The sequence below is a fragment of the Chiloscyllium plagiosum genome, unplaced genomic scaffold (assembly GCF_037043375.1).
Source record: "Chiloscyllium plagiosum isolate Xiang-an unplaced genomic scaffold, Cpla_swu_hap1 HiC_scaffold_16, whole genome shotgun sequence".
NCBI lineage: Eukaryota > Metazoa > Chordata > Chondrichthyes > Orectolobiformes > Hemiscylliidae > Chiloscyllium > Chiloscyllium plagiosum.
The window spans coordinates 56,181,148-56,196,651 of NW_028270154.1; the positions used below are offsets into that span (position 1 = coordinate 56,181,148).

The window sequence follows — 15,504 nt, forward strand, 5'->3', positions numbered from 1 at the left end:
GTGGATAAATCCCCAGATGACAAATATCCCAAGATCATGTGGAAGCCAAGGGAGGAGATTGAAAGAACTCCAACATTAATTTTTAATCCTCTCTGACAACAGGAGAGGTGCTGAAGGACAGTTAATGTGATACCATTATTCAAATCAGGAAACTACAGACCAGTGAGTCTAGCATCTATGGTAAGGAAACTATTGGGAGAAAAAATTCTAGGGACAGAATTGTCCATTTGGAGAGGTTAAGATTAATCAAGGACAGTCAACGTGGCTTTATAAGGGGATCATGTCTGACATATTAAATTGAATTTTCTGATGAGGGGACTGGGTATGTAGATGAGGGTATTGCAGTTAGTGTAGTCTACATGGGCTTCAGTCAGGCTTGTGATGGGTCTGTATTGGCAGAATGGCTAAGATGCTAAGAATCACTGGGATCCAGGGAAAAATGGCAAATTGGATCCAAAATAGAGGTTGATAGTCAAAAGTTGTTTTCGTGACTGGAAGCCTGTGTCCCGTGACATACTACAGGGTTTCGTGCTAGCTCCCTTGTTGTTTGTTGTGTACCTTAATGTAAGAGCTGTGTGTTCATGGATGACACAAAAGTTAATGGTGTGGTAAATAGCAAAGAGGAAAGCTTTAGACTATGGGACAATATAATTAAGCTGATTAGATGGGCTGAACAGTGGCAAATAGAATTTAATCCTGGAACAAAACAAAGAAGTACCCACTGAGGGATGGGACCATAAGAGGTATGGGTATTCAGAGTGGCTGTGGTGTCTATATTCCCAGATCCTTTAAGGCAGTAAGGCAAGTAGATTTGATGGTCAAGAAAGCATATGCGGTGCTTGTCTTTATGAATCAAAGCATTGAAGATAACAGTAAGGAGGCTATGATGGAGCTGTATATAACATTAGTTAAATGGCAGAAGGAACGCTATGTGCAATTCAATTCACCATACCATAGGAAAGATATGATTGCACTAGAGACAATGCATAAGACCAGGATACTGCCTGGATTGGAATAATTCAGCTATAAAGAGAGACTAGATCGGTTGGGATTGTTTTCTTTGGAGCTGAGAAGGCCAAGGGTTATCTGATTGAGGTGCGCAAAGTAGTGAGAGCATAGACAGGGGAGATAAAGAGAAACATTTCCCTCTGTAGAGGGTCAATGTGTCAGCACCACAGCTTTAACATATGGAACAGGATGTTTAGAGGGGATTTGAGGAAAAATTATCACCTAGTGGAATGCAGGTACGTCGAACTCAGTGCCTAAAAGGGTGATAGAGGATGGAACCCTCAAGACATAAAGGACCTACTTAAATGAACATTCCTGATGATGGACTTATGCCCGAAATGTCGATTCTTCTGCTCCTTGGTTGCTGCCTGATCTGCTATGCTTTTCCAGTGCTACACTTTTCAACGCTGATTCAGCAACTGCTGTCCTCACTTTCTCCTGTTTAAATGACTGCATCACATGCCATAGCATTTAAGACTATAGGCCACAAATTAGCCATGGAAAATAGGGGTTTCAGGGATAGGTAGTTGGGTGGGCCTGGGTGGAATGCTTTTTGGAGGGTCAATGTGCACTTGATGGGCTGAGTGGCCTGCTTCCACACTGTAGAGATTCTTTGATTCTATAGATTCAAGAAACAGAGATAGTTTCCCAGGTGGGAGTTATCTCCCTGTCCTGCCTCAGATTCCCTCCTCTCTCTTTGACCCAGACAACATGATAAGAAGATTTAAAACATACCTTCTCAGCACTGGATCATCTTGAAAGTAGACTTCGACCAAAGTTGTCAGCTTCTGGTGACACAGTTCACCAGTGTCAAGGTACCTGATGGGGCGAGAATCACGTGGGCGGCACGATAGCTCAGTGGCTAGCACTGCTGCCTCATAGCACCAGGGATTTGGTTTGATTCCAGCCTCGGATGACTGTCTGTGTGGAGTTTGCACATTCTCCCCGTATCTGTGAGGGTTTCCTCTGGGTGCTCTTGTTTCCTCCCCACAATCCAAAGATGTGTGGGTTAGGTGAATTGACCATGTATTTTGCCCATAGTGTGCAAGGATGTGTAAGTTGGGTGCATTAGTCAGAAGTAAATATATGATAGGGGAATGGGTCTAGGTGGGTTACTCTTTGGAGGGATTTGGTGAGGACATGTTGGGCCTAAGGGCCAGTTTCCACACTATAGGGATTCTAATTCACATCCTCGCTTGCCTCTCAGCTCTGAATGAGCTGGTTGGCAGGTGATCTAGTAAGTTCCCTCACTGGTTGAGGGTGACATATTAGTGCCTGCACTTTGACGTAATAATGATGGGCAAATTCTGCCTGTACTTCAGACAATTGGTAATAAAATACAATACAGTACAAGGAACAGGCCCTTCTGCCCACCAAGCCTGTATCAATTCCTAATCCTTATTTAACCTACTACATATTGTGCATACGTGATTTCTATCCCTCTGTTCATTTTCGATTCATGTGTCTCTCAAAATACGCCTTTAATATTGCTATCATACCTGCTTCCACCACCTCCTCTGGCAGTGCATTCCAGACACCCAGCATACTCTGTGTGACAAATATTCCCCGTACTTTTCCCCTAAACATTCCCCCTCTCACCTTGAACCTGTGCCCTTCTGTAGTAGATAGTCAAAATATTTGACTATCCACCCTATCCATGTCTGTCATAATTTTGTAGACCTCTATCAGGTCACCCCTCAGTCCTATTGATTAAATAATAAACTTGTTACCAATCCAATTCTCTTCCATTATGCTATCTATCACCTTGCATCTAGTATTTTCAAAAATGTTATGGTCTATGTTCCTTTTTATATTGCATGACACATGTTGGTCAAGATTTGTAAGTGAAATTAATTAAATCTACTTTCTCTTTTGTTTTCAGTACAAGTGATGGTGAGCCACATGAAATTCCTGGTTTCTCTATACTACAGAAGACAGTTCTCATCACATTTCTTTCAGCTATTATGATGATGACTATTTTGGGAAACCTACTGGTTATGGTAGCTGTATGCAAGGACAGACAGCTACGGTGAGTGGCAATGTAACAATCAAAATGTGAGTCAAAATCGAAATCTGACACTGCAAGTCATTTTAGTATTTGTTGCACTTTTCTGAGTAAATGAATGACTGTGCTACATATGAATTAGCATAACAATATTTACTGAAGCATTTACAATATGCGTCAAGCTGTCATCAAGCTCATTCTGAAAAATACGTGCAGTTGCTATCCATCAGGAGGGCAAGGAATCTCTGTGAGCTGTGAAATGTCTCCATATGGAAAAATGCATTGGCTATTTTTTTCCCCATGGGCAATTTCAGCCATTCAAAAATAATTTCTGCAAGAGACTGGCAGTGCTGGTCCTACTCCATTCATTTAAAATGGAAGAAAATGCAAGTTCCAGCAAAATGGAACCTCCAGCCAGCCACCCACACTGAAGATTTCAGGAAACCGTAAACTTCATACAAATGGTGTTTACAAGATTTCATGAATATTCATCAATTTGACCCAAGACAATCTTCACTTCCAAATTGCACGGAATCCTCAAGAGGAATGAATTGGCCAAAATTTTAGTTTAGAGTTTCTTACGTTGTAACCACTCAGAGGTGAGATGTTATCAGACATTTGCTTCACCTCAATAGTACTTCAGTGGATCCCTACTAGCTCAAGTTTGGCTAATAACGTTTAAGGCATAAAAGCTGCAATTTCCCAAGAAGATGTGCAGGTCAGGTGAATTGGCCATGCAAAATTGCCTGTAGTGTTAGGTAAGGGATACATGTCGGGGTATGGGTGGGTTGCGCTTCGGCGGGGCGGTGTGGACTTGTTGGGCCGAAGGGCTTGTTTCCACACTGTAAGTAATCTAATCTAATCTAAAACTTGGAACTCCTGAAATATGCCCAGTGATATAGGACAGCAAGTAAATGTTCTCCTGGTCCTTTGACTAGAATTTCCTGATTCGCATCTGAAATACAGGGGAACACTAGTGAAATCAAGATCCAACCCACATTCTGACCCAGATCTTCAGTCACCTACAGCTTCCCTAGTTTGGGAATTTCAGGTTTATTATAGAATTATAGAATGTTAGGACAGAATGTAATGTAGATAACAGGGCTAATGCATGGTGCCCGGAGAGCCAGCAGGCACCCTGCGTCACCACTTTTAGAAAGGCCCAGCAAATTAAACACCATTCAAACATTAAACTGGGCAGCCCGGACTTTCCCAGAAATCAAACACCACTAGAATGGAAATCTCATCTGCCAAGGATGGGCCGATTGGTCACCGGAAAGTCTTCATTGCTTGGCAATGCCACCAGAGTGGCATCCACCTGAGGCCAGGATTACTAGCAGCATAAAACCGTTTGGTGGATATTATATGTCACCCTTCCATTGGATTAAATGCCCTCCTGCTGTAGAGTCTGCCATAGGGGATTACACTAAATTCCACCCCAAGAATTTTAACAGCACCTAAGGAGGTTTGTTGGCTCATTATATCCATTCTGTCTCTTTGTAGAGCAACCCACTCAGCCACAATTGCCTGCTTGTCTCTGCTTCCACACCCTGGTAGACAATGGGCTCCAAGTCATTATAAGTTGCTACACAAAAAATAAGTTGCTACACTTTTTCACACCTCCCATGCACGTTTTGCACAATATCTTAAATTTATATTCCTCAGACCCTTGCACCATCAGCTACTGGGAGTCGCTTTATTTTGTTTCAACCTGCCATGATTGAATGTTGAAAGTGGTATCCATAACGATAATGGATACTTTGCTGAATATCTTCCAAACTTATATAATTCTGGAATGGTTCCTGTAGGTTGGAAATAGCAAATGGTACCGCACTATTTAAGAAGAAAAAGAAAGAGAAATCAGGTACTACAAACCTGTTTGCCTTACATTATTGGTAGAGAAAATGTTAGAATATAAATGATGAGGCACTTGGATAACAACAATGGGATTGAGCATAGTCAGCATGGGTTTATGAATAAGAAGTCATGTTCGATTAACCTATTGAAGTTGTTGAGGATGTTTCTAACAGAATTGATAAAGAGAAATCATTGGACATAATATACTTGGATTTTCATGACATTTTTGAGAAGGGTCCCCACAAGAAGTTAGTTGGCAAAATTATAGCCCATTGTTTAGAAGGTAATGTACAAGCATAGATTAAGGATTAGCTAAAAGGTATAAAACAGAGAAGGAATAAACAGGACATTCTAACATTGTCAGGCTGTGACTGCCGGAGTACACCAAGGATCAGTACTTGGGCCCCAGCTATTCACAGCATAAATCAATGAAGTAGGTGGAGGAACCAAATGTAGTATTTTCCAAGTTCACAGATGACAAGAATGTGTGCTTCAAGAGGATTTGGACAGGCTTTAGTAAGTAGGCAAATACATCACAGATGGAATGTAATGTGAAAAAAGTGAAGCTATCCACTTTGGTAGGAAGATCAGATGTGCAGCCCATCTTCTCAATGGTAGGAAATTAAAGACTGTAGATGTAGAAAGGGCTCAGGGCGTCCTTGTTATTAATTCACTGAAGACTAGAATGCGTTCTATTAGGATGCCTATTGTGTGTTAACCTTTATCGCAAGTGGATTTGAGTAAAGGAGTAGCAAAGCTTTGCTTCAGTTGTATCGAATTTTAATTAGATCATCCTGGAGAATGGTGTGCAGTTTTGGTCCCCTTACCCTAGGGAGAGTATATTACCATTGAGGGAGTGACTTATTCCTGGTATGGTAAGACCGCCCTGTGAAGAGAGAGTAGGAAATTATGCCAGTATGCTCTAGAGTTTCGAAGAATTAGAAGTGATCTCGTTGAAATAAAAAAAAACTTAAAAGGATAGATAACATAAACACAGGTAAGATGTTTCTCCTGGTTGGATAGTCTAGAACCAGGAGGCACAATTTCAAATAATGGGGAGTCTGTAAAGGACTAAGATGAGGAGAATTTGTTTTTACTCAGAGATTTGGGAATCGTTGGAATTTTCTACTTCAGCGAGCTGTGGAAGCTCAGCCACTGTGTATGTTTAACGTGGAGATTGGTAGATTTCTAAAGACCAATGACAAAAATGGATTTGAAGATAGTGAGGATAAACAGGCTTTGAAGTGGATGATCAGCCACGATCATATCAAATGGCAGGACAGTTTCCATAGGCTGTTCATACATTCCTAATGTCCTATGGTCTTATTCTTTACTACACTTCTACAAATCTCCCCTCAAACACCTTTGTCCCAAGGACAGCAAGCCAAGTTTACAACCAAATTTTGTAGCAATTGACCCCGCAACCTTGAAACCATTTTGGTAATCTCCTCTGTACCTCTCAAGAATCCTAACATCTTCTTAAAGGGTGATGACCAGAACTGGATGTAAGAGCTTGTATTCAATACCTCCATTAATGCAGCCTAAGATCTCTTATTCTTTGCTAATTACTCTCTCAACATTTCTCATCTTTAAAATCTTCTGCACATGAACCCCCAGATTCCCCTGTCTTTGTACTCTTTTTAGAACTGTGCCATTAAAACTATATTGCCTTTTTCTGTCCCTTCTTTCAAAATGCATCATCTCATAATTCAATGTATAAAATTCCATCGACCATTTATCTATCTATTCTGTTCGCCAGTGTCCTGCTGTAGTAGATTGGTATCATTCTCACTGCTCAGCTACATCTTAAAGTATCACTGGCAAAATTTGAAATTCACTCTATACCTAAATTCAGCTCACTCATACGAGTCCAAGAAGCTATAGTCGCAGAAATAACCCCTCAGCAAAGAAACTGCCTATCTTCTGCTGTCCAGAAAAATAACCATTCACCATAACTGACTGATTTCTGCCCTGTGCCACTTTTCTTCTCATCCAAGCTGACTCTTACTGTCCTATTCCCTCAGCCTCAAACTTTGTTAGCCAGCCTTTAAGTAGTCAAAAGTGAGGACTGCGGATGCTGGAAACCAGAGTTTAGATCAGAGTGGTGCTGGAAAAGCACAGCAGGTCAGGCAGCATCCGAGGAGCAGGAAAATTGACATTTCGGGCAAAAACCCTTCATCAAGCTTTTAAGTAGTACTGAGTCCTGGAATCTCCCAAGCTTCTATTGCAGACAATAATTCCCTGAATCCACTTAAAGTTTTAGATTAGATTACATTACAGCGTGGAAACAGCCCCTTCGGCCCAACAAATCCACACCGACCCGCAACCCACCCATGCCCCTACATTTATCCCTTACCTAACACTACGGGCAATTTAGCATGGCCAATTCACCTGACCTGCACATCTTTGGACTGTGGGAGGAAACCGAAACACCCGGAAGAACCCACGCAGACACGGGGAGAATGTGCAAACTCCAAACAGTCAGTCGCCTGAGGCGGGAATTGAACCCGGGTCTCTGGCGCGGTGAGGCAACAGTGCTAGCCACCGTGCCACCCATAAAGTTATTGCTGCACAATGCATTTTAGGGATATGGAAAACAAAGGCTCATTCCCTGTCTATATAGAATCAACTAGAATCAACTCAAAAAGTTGCAAACAGAACTATCAGAAATAAATTAACAACAACAGCCCTTTGTGACACTGATTGCTTAAAAGCCTGTCTGAAGTTTTGCACTGGAATATGCAATGATTAGAAAGCCACCTTGGCTGCAGCACTCTCTGCATGGATTCTGAGACTTGTGTGAATAAAGTGTAATTGTATTCACCCCATAATCAGATTGAAGAATCATTTCTGAGTAGAAACATACCTCATGCAGGAAATATAAGTCAGAATAGTTCTTTTAATGGCAGATCATACATTTATGACTAAATCAAGAAGATGGGGTCAAGAGAAAGAGATATAAGAGTCTGAAAGAAAATAGCTTTTAAATATAGGTATCCCCATAATAATTAAAAGCTGGAAGATTGGAATCCCCACAGGTTAATTGTCCACCAAGGTTCTTTATCAATAATTAAGACTATTTTACTGTTGAAACTTACCTTTCACTGAAAAGGATGATCTTTAGTTTTTCTGCTGAATTTAATAGCTGTTTATTGTGTAAGTTCAAAACATTTGTACAATTGCATGTATTTCAATGCTGGGTATTTCAACAAGTGTTCTGGATTTTTTAAGGAACATGCCATTGTCAGCAGTATTATAGACAAGTTTTTCTACCTTAATATATTATCTTGCAAACTCTTTATGTTCCAATTTTGTAACAAAATGTACTCATATTTCACTAAAATACTGGAACTAATGACTAGGAGTAAACATATCTAATGCCATATGTTAATGTTCCATATGTTAATGTGCAGCACGACATCCAAGTGACTTTTCATTGCTTACTACAATTATAACCCTTTACACATTTTAATGGTTTATATATAACTACTGAAATGCTTTATTTTTAACCAAGTCATGGATTTCTAAAACGCAGGGTCTTACCAAATTGAATGTAAGGCTCTGTTTGAAAAGCAAAGACGAGCGAAGTATCAGTTTTTATTTCTAATTCATAATTCACTAACAAAAAAAACTTCAAATTTTGAAAATTGCTGTCTCAGAGAATTTTGCAAGCAATAGTAAAATAAAACAGGAAATTATTGCACCTGTAACTATGTTGCGTCAACATTTCTCAAATAACTAATGAGTCATTTAATTAAGATAAATGCTTTGAGGCGCAGAATCTGTGTACATTAGCATACTACACAGCAAGAAAGATTAGTTTTCAGATTAGGCTTTGAGTGTATATCTAACCCTTGTAACGAACAAAAAAGTGGACATATTCTTGATTGGGGAAAACGGACTCCAAGAATGTAAAAAAGAAAATTAATATAATAATATTTAAACAAAAGTGTCAATAGTATTCTGGTAGAATAAATAGCACAATCTGAAGACAAGTATAAAATTCTATTTCAAATATAACAGTAGAATAACAACAAAGGACATAAACGGACCTAAAGCAAGTTCTACATGTTAGAAATATACAAAAATTGCCTATTTGAATGCACAGAAATGTTAGTCCGACAATAGCTTTGAGAAAAAAATCACTGGATGAAATTTGGCAATGCAGCAAATGTGAATTCAGCTTTATACACATTACATTTAATATAGCACAATGGGAGCGAAAATATAACACAAATTATCTTATTGGATAAAATCATCTGATTTAAAAACAAAACGTAAATGCATGCTAGTGAATTGTGGAGGAATAGGATGCTGTAATGTTATGATGAACATTCCATTTAGCGCATGCTACTGAGCTTGTGGACAATCTGAAAATATAATTAAAGTTTTTAAATACTTTTGTGATCACATAAACAGTGTTACTGAGTGAAAAATTATATTACCAGGTAACTACAGCATTAAACTTGGAGTCTCACATGTCATTAATAAGGCTTTGAATGACAATTTATAAATAAATGATATATGTACTGCGCTCCTCCAATGCCATTATACATCTGATGTAATAGTCTTCAACTGTTTCCCTTATGTTATGAAGAAATGCAAGCCATCTGGAAAGTGCTGACGAGCCTGTGAGTCATCTGATGGAGAAATCATTTTCTTTCTTCTTGGGAAACATTCTTTCCTATAATACTGTCAACCACACTGACAAGAGAGTGCATTTTTGGTTAGTGAGAAAAGTGATTGAGTCCTTCATCAATGTTTCAGACTCTATTTCCATAATTAGAAAAATATGTAATGTGTCAATGCTTTCACTCCTGATTATGACCAAAAGAAGAGATTCAAAAGGGATAAAAATTAGAAAATTGAGAAAACTGCGAGGTGGAAGTAACCCGAGAGGAGATATTTTGTGTGGAAACAGGGAAAAGGACTCAAGACTGACAGAGACAATTAATTTTGCAGCAGGTGAATGACCACCTTCCTGATGGTGGGTATAATTTGGGAAGTAAATTGATGGCAAATTAAAGGTGGATATGAACCTATTCGAAATGAGTCAGCATATCATACATAGCTTTCCAAACACTTTGTTAGCTTCTCAGATTATAACTTTTGTGATTAAATTGGAAACAAACAAGAAATGAGTACATTCAGATTTGCAGTTGGTTAAAGGTGGTTTACAGCAGGAAGATAGTCTTCCTCGTTAATTTGGAGTGAGTACAAACTGCTTTACATATAAGGAAAATGTTTAAGAACCACGAGAGTGAAGGTTGAGCTGTTGCTTATGCTGTTGTGGTGGCAGTTCAAGGAGGTCAGGGCATGACTGTCTGTAGAAGGGAGGATGGCGATTAACCAGGGAGATTAGAGCATGACCATCCAAGGGAGGGAGATCAAGTTGTGTTACCCCTATGAAGGATGATGTGAGACAAAGTTAGGGAACTGGAAGAGAAAGAACATCCAATTTCACTGACAGCAACTCAATCATGATAACTGGTGACCAAGGTCGATTGATAACAGATTAATGATGAGGCTGGAATTGTTAAAGGTAAAGAAAGGCAGTTAAGGATGATTAAGGATAATGGCATATCAACAGTGATGAGAGGTGTAGGTCCGGGATGTAAGTTTGAAGCTGATGTGAGCAGCTCTAGGGCAACAGACAGGCATTTTTTAAGTGCATCTTCATAACTATTATTTTCCCTCTGAGGGTGTAAGGGTTCCCAGGCTGATTATTAGCCCTTTGAACTGTTTCTTGATTTTCTTTCCCTTGGCTAACAAGGCCTGGTGAGTGAAGAGCCTACAGGTAGAGTCACTACAATGCTTCACACAGACAGTTTGTCGAGAATGAGGGTCACAGAAGGTTGGCTAGTGTAATGGAGGGAAGTTTGATGGTGATGAAGCCAAGGTGAAAGGTACCTGAGAGAGGGTGCCACAGAGTGATTTGCAGCTCCAGGAATCCAAGTGTGACAAGTGAAGAGGGGTTGATAACAGTTCAAACTCTTCCTCTCAGGCAGGCAGGAAGGTGCTATTGGGTGCCATTTAAATGTAGTGCTGAATAGGTGATTGTGGAGTTGGTGACTTCTTTTGTTTGGTTTGATTTGATTTATTATTGTCACATGTACTTAGGTACAGTGAAAACTTTTGTTTTGCATGCAGTAGAAGCAGATCATACCATACAAAGTTCATAAGGGTAAAAGAACATAGCGAGAAATACGATGTTACAACTGCAGAGAAGGTGCACAAAGAGTGAGGTCAACATTAAATTTAAAGTTTCAGAGGTCCATTCAGAAGTCTAATAACAGCAAGGAAGAAACTGTTCTTGAACCTGTTGATCCATGCAGTTAGGCTTTTGAATCTTCTGCCCTAATTAGGAGGTTGGAAGAGATTATAACAGGGGTGGGATGGAACTTTGATTATAATGATTGCCTTTCTGAGGCAATGAGAAGTATAGATGAAGCCAATGGATGGAATGCTGGCTTGTGTGATGGACTGTGCTGTGTTCATAACTCGGTAGTTTCTTACAGTCCTGAGCTGAGCAATTACCATGCCAATTGTGTTCAGAATTGGCAAGAGTCTTCCTGGATAGGCTGCATTTCCTTAGCATTCTGAGGAACTAAAGACATTGCTTTCTTGACCATTGCTTCAACATGGACAGATTGCTGGTAATCATTACTTCTAGGAATTTTACGCTCTCAACCATCTCCACCCCAGCTCCATTGATGTAGATTGGGGTGTGCCCTCCATCATGCTTCCTGAAGTCAATGACCAGCTCTTTCATTTTGCTGATGTTGAGGGAGAGATTGTTATCTTTACACCACCAAGGATTCTGTCTTTTGGTCTGTATTCTGTCTTATCATTGTTTGAGATCTGGCCTAAAATGGTGGTGTCATCAGTGAACTTGTAGATGGATTAGGACAAAATTTGGCCACACAGTCATGAGTGTACAGGGTGTATAGTATTGGGCTGACTATGCAAGGCATTGATGTAGAGGATTGTCATGAAGGAGGTGCTTTTGCCTATTCTTATTGATTGCGATCTGTGGGTCAGGGAGTTGAGGATACAGTTGCAGAGGGCGAAGCAGAGGCTTAGGTCTTGCAGTTTGGAGAATCCTTTAGTTAAATCTATGATGTTGAAGGTGGAGCTGCAGTCAGTGAGTAGGAGTTAAACGTAGGTATCCTTCTTATCCAGATGTTCCAGGGATGAGTGTAGGGCCAGGAGGATGGCATCTGCCATGGACCTGTTGCAATGATATGCAAATTGAAAGATATCAAGGAAGCATGGGAGGCTGGAATTGAAATGAACGATGATTAACCTCTCAAAGCACTTCATGATTGCAGAGATCAGAGCCATCAGGCCATAGTAGTTAAGGCACATTACATGAGTTTTCTTTGGTATTGGGATGATGGTGGTCTTCTTGAAACAGGTGGGGGCTTCAGCTGCTAGTAAAGAGAGGTTAAAGATGTCAGCAAGTAATCCCGCCAACTGGTATATAGGATCTGAATACGCTGTCGGAACCTCCATCTGGTCCAGTCGCTTTCTGTGGGTTCACTCTCAAGACGGCCAAACTAATGTCTGCAGCGGTAACTGAGGGAAGAGGTGCATCCAAGATCGTCGGGCAGGTTACACCGTTTCATTCACCTTATGTTCAAAACAAATGTAAAATGCATTGAGCAGATCAAGGAAGGATGTATTTTTGTCTGCTATTCTGTTCTGCTTCGCTTTGCAGCCCATTATGTCATATAGGCCTTGCCACAAAAGCGGGAGTCGGTGTGGTTATTTTGGGTTTCTGGCTTAGTTGAAAAGTGTGGCGCTGGAAAAGCACAACAGGTCAGGCAGCATCTGAGGAGCAAGAGAGTCGACATTTCAGGCATAAGCCCTTCATCCTTTTTTCTGGGTTTTTAGTTTAGTCTGGTATTGCCTCTAGGTGTTTCTAATGGCTTCACAGAAGTGATATCTCAATTTCCTATAAAGATCAGGGTCTGACCTGAATGCCACACACATTTTCTCTGCCACTGCTGTCTATTTAGCTGTGCACTCAACTGTGTTAATTTTCTGTCCATCTTGGGATGGCTAGTCATCTGGCAGTCACAACTCCAGATGGAAACCCTGCTCAAATTCAGTCCCATTATTGGGATGCTTACAATTGTTATATGATTCTACTCTTGGTCTTAAGGCTGCTGTATGATATCATGGAATTCCATTGTGATTATTTCATGGGATAAACGTTACATCATATATCGAGTGATTGTATTAAGTGTCACGATATTTGCCATCTCTATACTTTGGTTTATATGAAAATTCAAAAGAATACAATTTCTTTACTTGGGACCAATTTTTACAATTTTTTCTGAGATTTTATTAATGAGTTTTTAAAAAATATTCTGATTTATTATAGGAAAATCAAGACCAATTACTTTATTGTCTCTTTGGCATTTGCTGATTTGCTTGTTTCCGTCATGGTAATGCCTTTTGGAGCTATTGAACTAATACAGCAAAACTGGATATATGGAGATAAATTTTGTCTCGTCCGGACTTCACTCGATGTCCTGCTTACTACAGCATCTATTCTTCATCTGTGCTGTATTTCTTTAGATAGGTATGTACTTTTCTATGCACTGTTCTTTTTAAAATAGCACAGGGCAGTATTTTAATTATATATGGTACACACACTTCTTAAAATATTACTTTAACGATAACCTTGTCATTTTTGAAACTTTGGAGCAAAATATGTTTTTTAAGTTTCATGACTGTGAACTGCTATGTTTTAGTTATAAGCTGACAGATAATCTTCAGCATGGAAAAATCAATGTAAGGATATATCATAGATTTCATGGATGTATTGATAACACAGCTTCACATCACAAAATACAAAGCGATAATCAATAATCACAGTATGCTTAATTGTTTTTTTAACATGTCCAATTATTGTTACTCATTACGTGAAGAAGTGGTAGAAGTACAGTAGTTTCACTAGTAATGTTCAAATGGAAATTTGACATGTACTTATTAGAAGAGAAATCCACAGGGCTATAGAGGTAAAAAAAGCAGAAAAGTGGAACTGATAGAAGGGCTTTACCAAAGAGCCAGAACTGACACTATGGGCTGAATGATCTTTTGTGCTGCTTATTTCTATGACTATATGATTTTCCATTAGGAAGTTTTTTTTTCAGGAAATTGCTTCTTTCTTGTTCTCAGGATATGGTGAAGTCTGGCAAAGTCACCTTAATGACCTATGCCGTCTAACTCTGAGAAGATAGTGGTGGGCTTTCCGTGTAAGACTACAGCCATTTTGATGGCTGTACCTCACAAATGTTTTAAATAGTGCATTCCAGAATTGTGACCCAATGAGAGGATGCAAATATACACCCTAAAACGGGTGATATGTGACTTGGAGGGGAATTTTGCGTTGATGCTGTTTCACAATTTCTTATATTGTTTTTATCATTCCCGTGGGTAGGGACCACGAGGATAGGAGATAAGATTAAAGTGCACTTAGTGAATTGCTGCAGTGCACGTTGTAGTTAGTAAGTACAACAGTAATAGTTTCCAATGGGATTGAAAATGGTGATTATTAAGCCTGGTGGCACAAAGGTGCTGATGTTCCTCAACTCCACTTCTGTGTTCAACTGGCTCATTAGGATTTGGCTGATCTGCTTGATATAATGAATTAAAGTTAGACATTTGCTGTTGTACTGTATTGACTCAAATTGTACATGGAAAGAACATATAGAGATGTCTGAACATTTCAAATTGTGTTATTATCTCAATTTTAATTTTCAGCCTTGAAAAAAAAGGTTTGGCAGATTTTGTGGTAACGATGACACTGCTATCTGACCTCATTGCTGCTAAACCAAAGTCAGAAGTCAATGACACCACGTTATAGTCCAACAGGTTTGTTTGAAATCACAAAGTGACTTCACCTGACAAAAGAGCAGTACTCTGAAAGCATGTGATTTCAAATAAACTTGTTGGATGATAAGCTGGTGTTGTGTGACTTCTGACTTTGTCCACCCCAGTCCAACATTGGCATTTCCACATCATGGCTAATTAAAAGTGTAACTCTTGCCAACTTTTGTGAAAAAAGATGAAACTGACAGTGGCCAAATCTACACATAAACCATTATTCAATCAAAGATAGGAAGAGGAAAAGGTCATTTTTAACCTTAACACCTATTCTGCTGTTCAATGAGATACATATTTCATGTGCCACTTCTGTCCTCTGTCTCAATACTTTTGGATAACAAAAATCTATCAGCCTCAGTTTTAAAATTAACAATTATCAAACACCAATTGTTGGTAGCAATGAAGTGTTCCCACCCTTTGAGTGTTAGGGGCATTTCTTAATTTTACTCCCAAGTTTTAAACAAGGCTCTTAGCAATATTAAACTCCCTCCAAAATTAAAATATTCTTCTGAAGCATAATGCCCAGAGCTGATAGCAATAATACAAGTTTGTTCTAACCATGCTTTTGAATAGCTGAAACTAGATTTTACCCACTTGAGTTCCAATCCCCTATTTAGAGAGGCCAGCATTCTATGAGCCTTTTAAAATTATTTTCCATATTTGTTCATGACATTTTAATGATCTATATGGACATTGCAAAGGAAGAAATTGAAGACACCTAAAGCAATAACCATGGG

The 15,504-nt window shown here is 39.4% G+C and overlaps 1 protein-coding gene across 5 annotated transcripts in view; it reads left to right on the forward strand.

The window, feature by feature from the left end:
* Positions 1–15,504, forward strand: part of htr4 (5-hydroxytryptamine receptor 4) — a 199,945-nt gene that overhangs the window by 51,343 nt on the left and 133,098 nt on the right. For all 5 annotated transcript variants that reach the window (XM_087995423.1, XM_087995422.1, XM_087995426.1 and 2 more), the window contains 2 exons: positions 2,891–3,037; positions 13,260–13,460. In XM_087995423.1, coding sequence (XP_087851549.1) covers positions 2,891–3,037; positions 13,260–13,460 — 348 coding nt within the window. The remainder of the gene's footprint in view (positions 1–2,890; positions 3,038–13,259; positions 13,461–15,504) is intronic.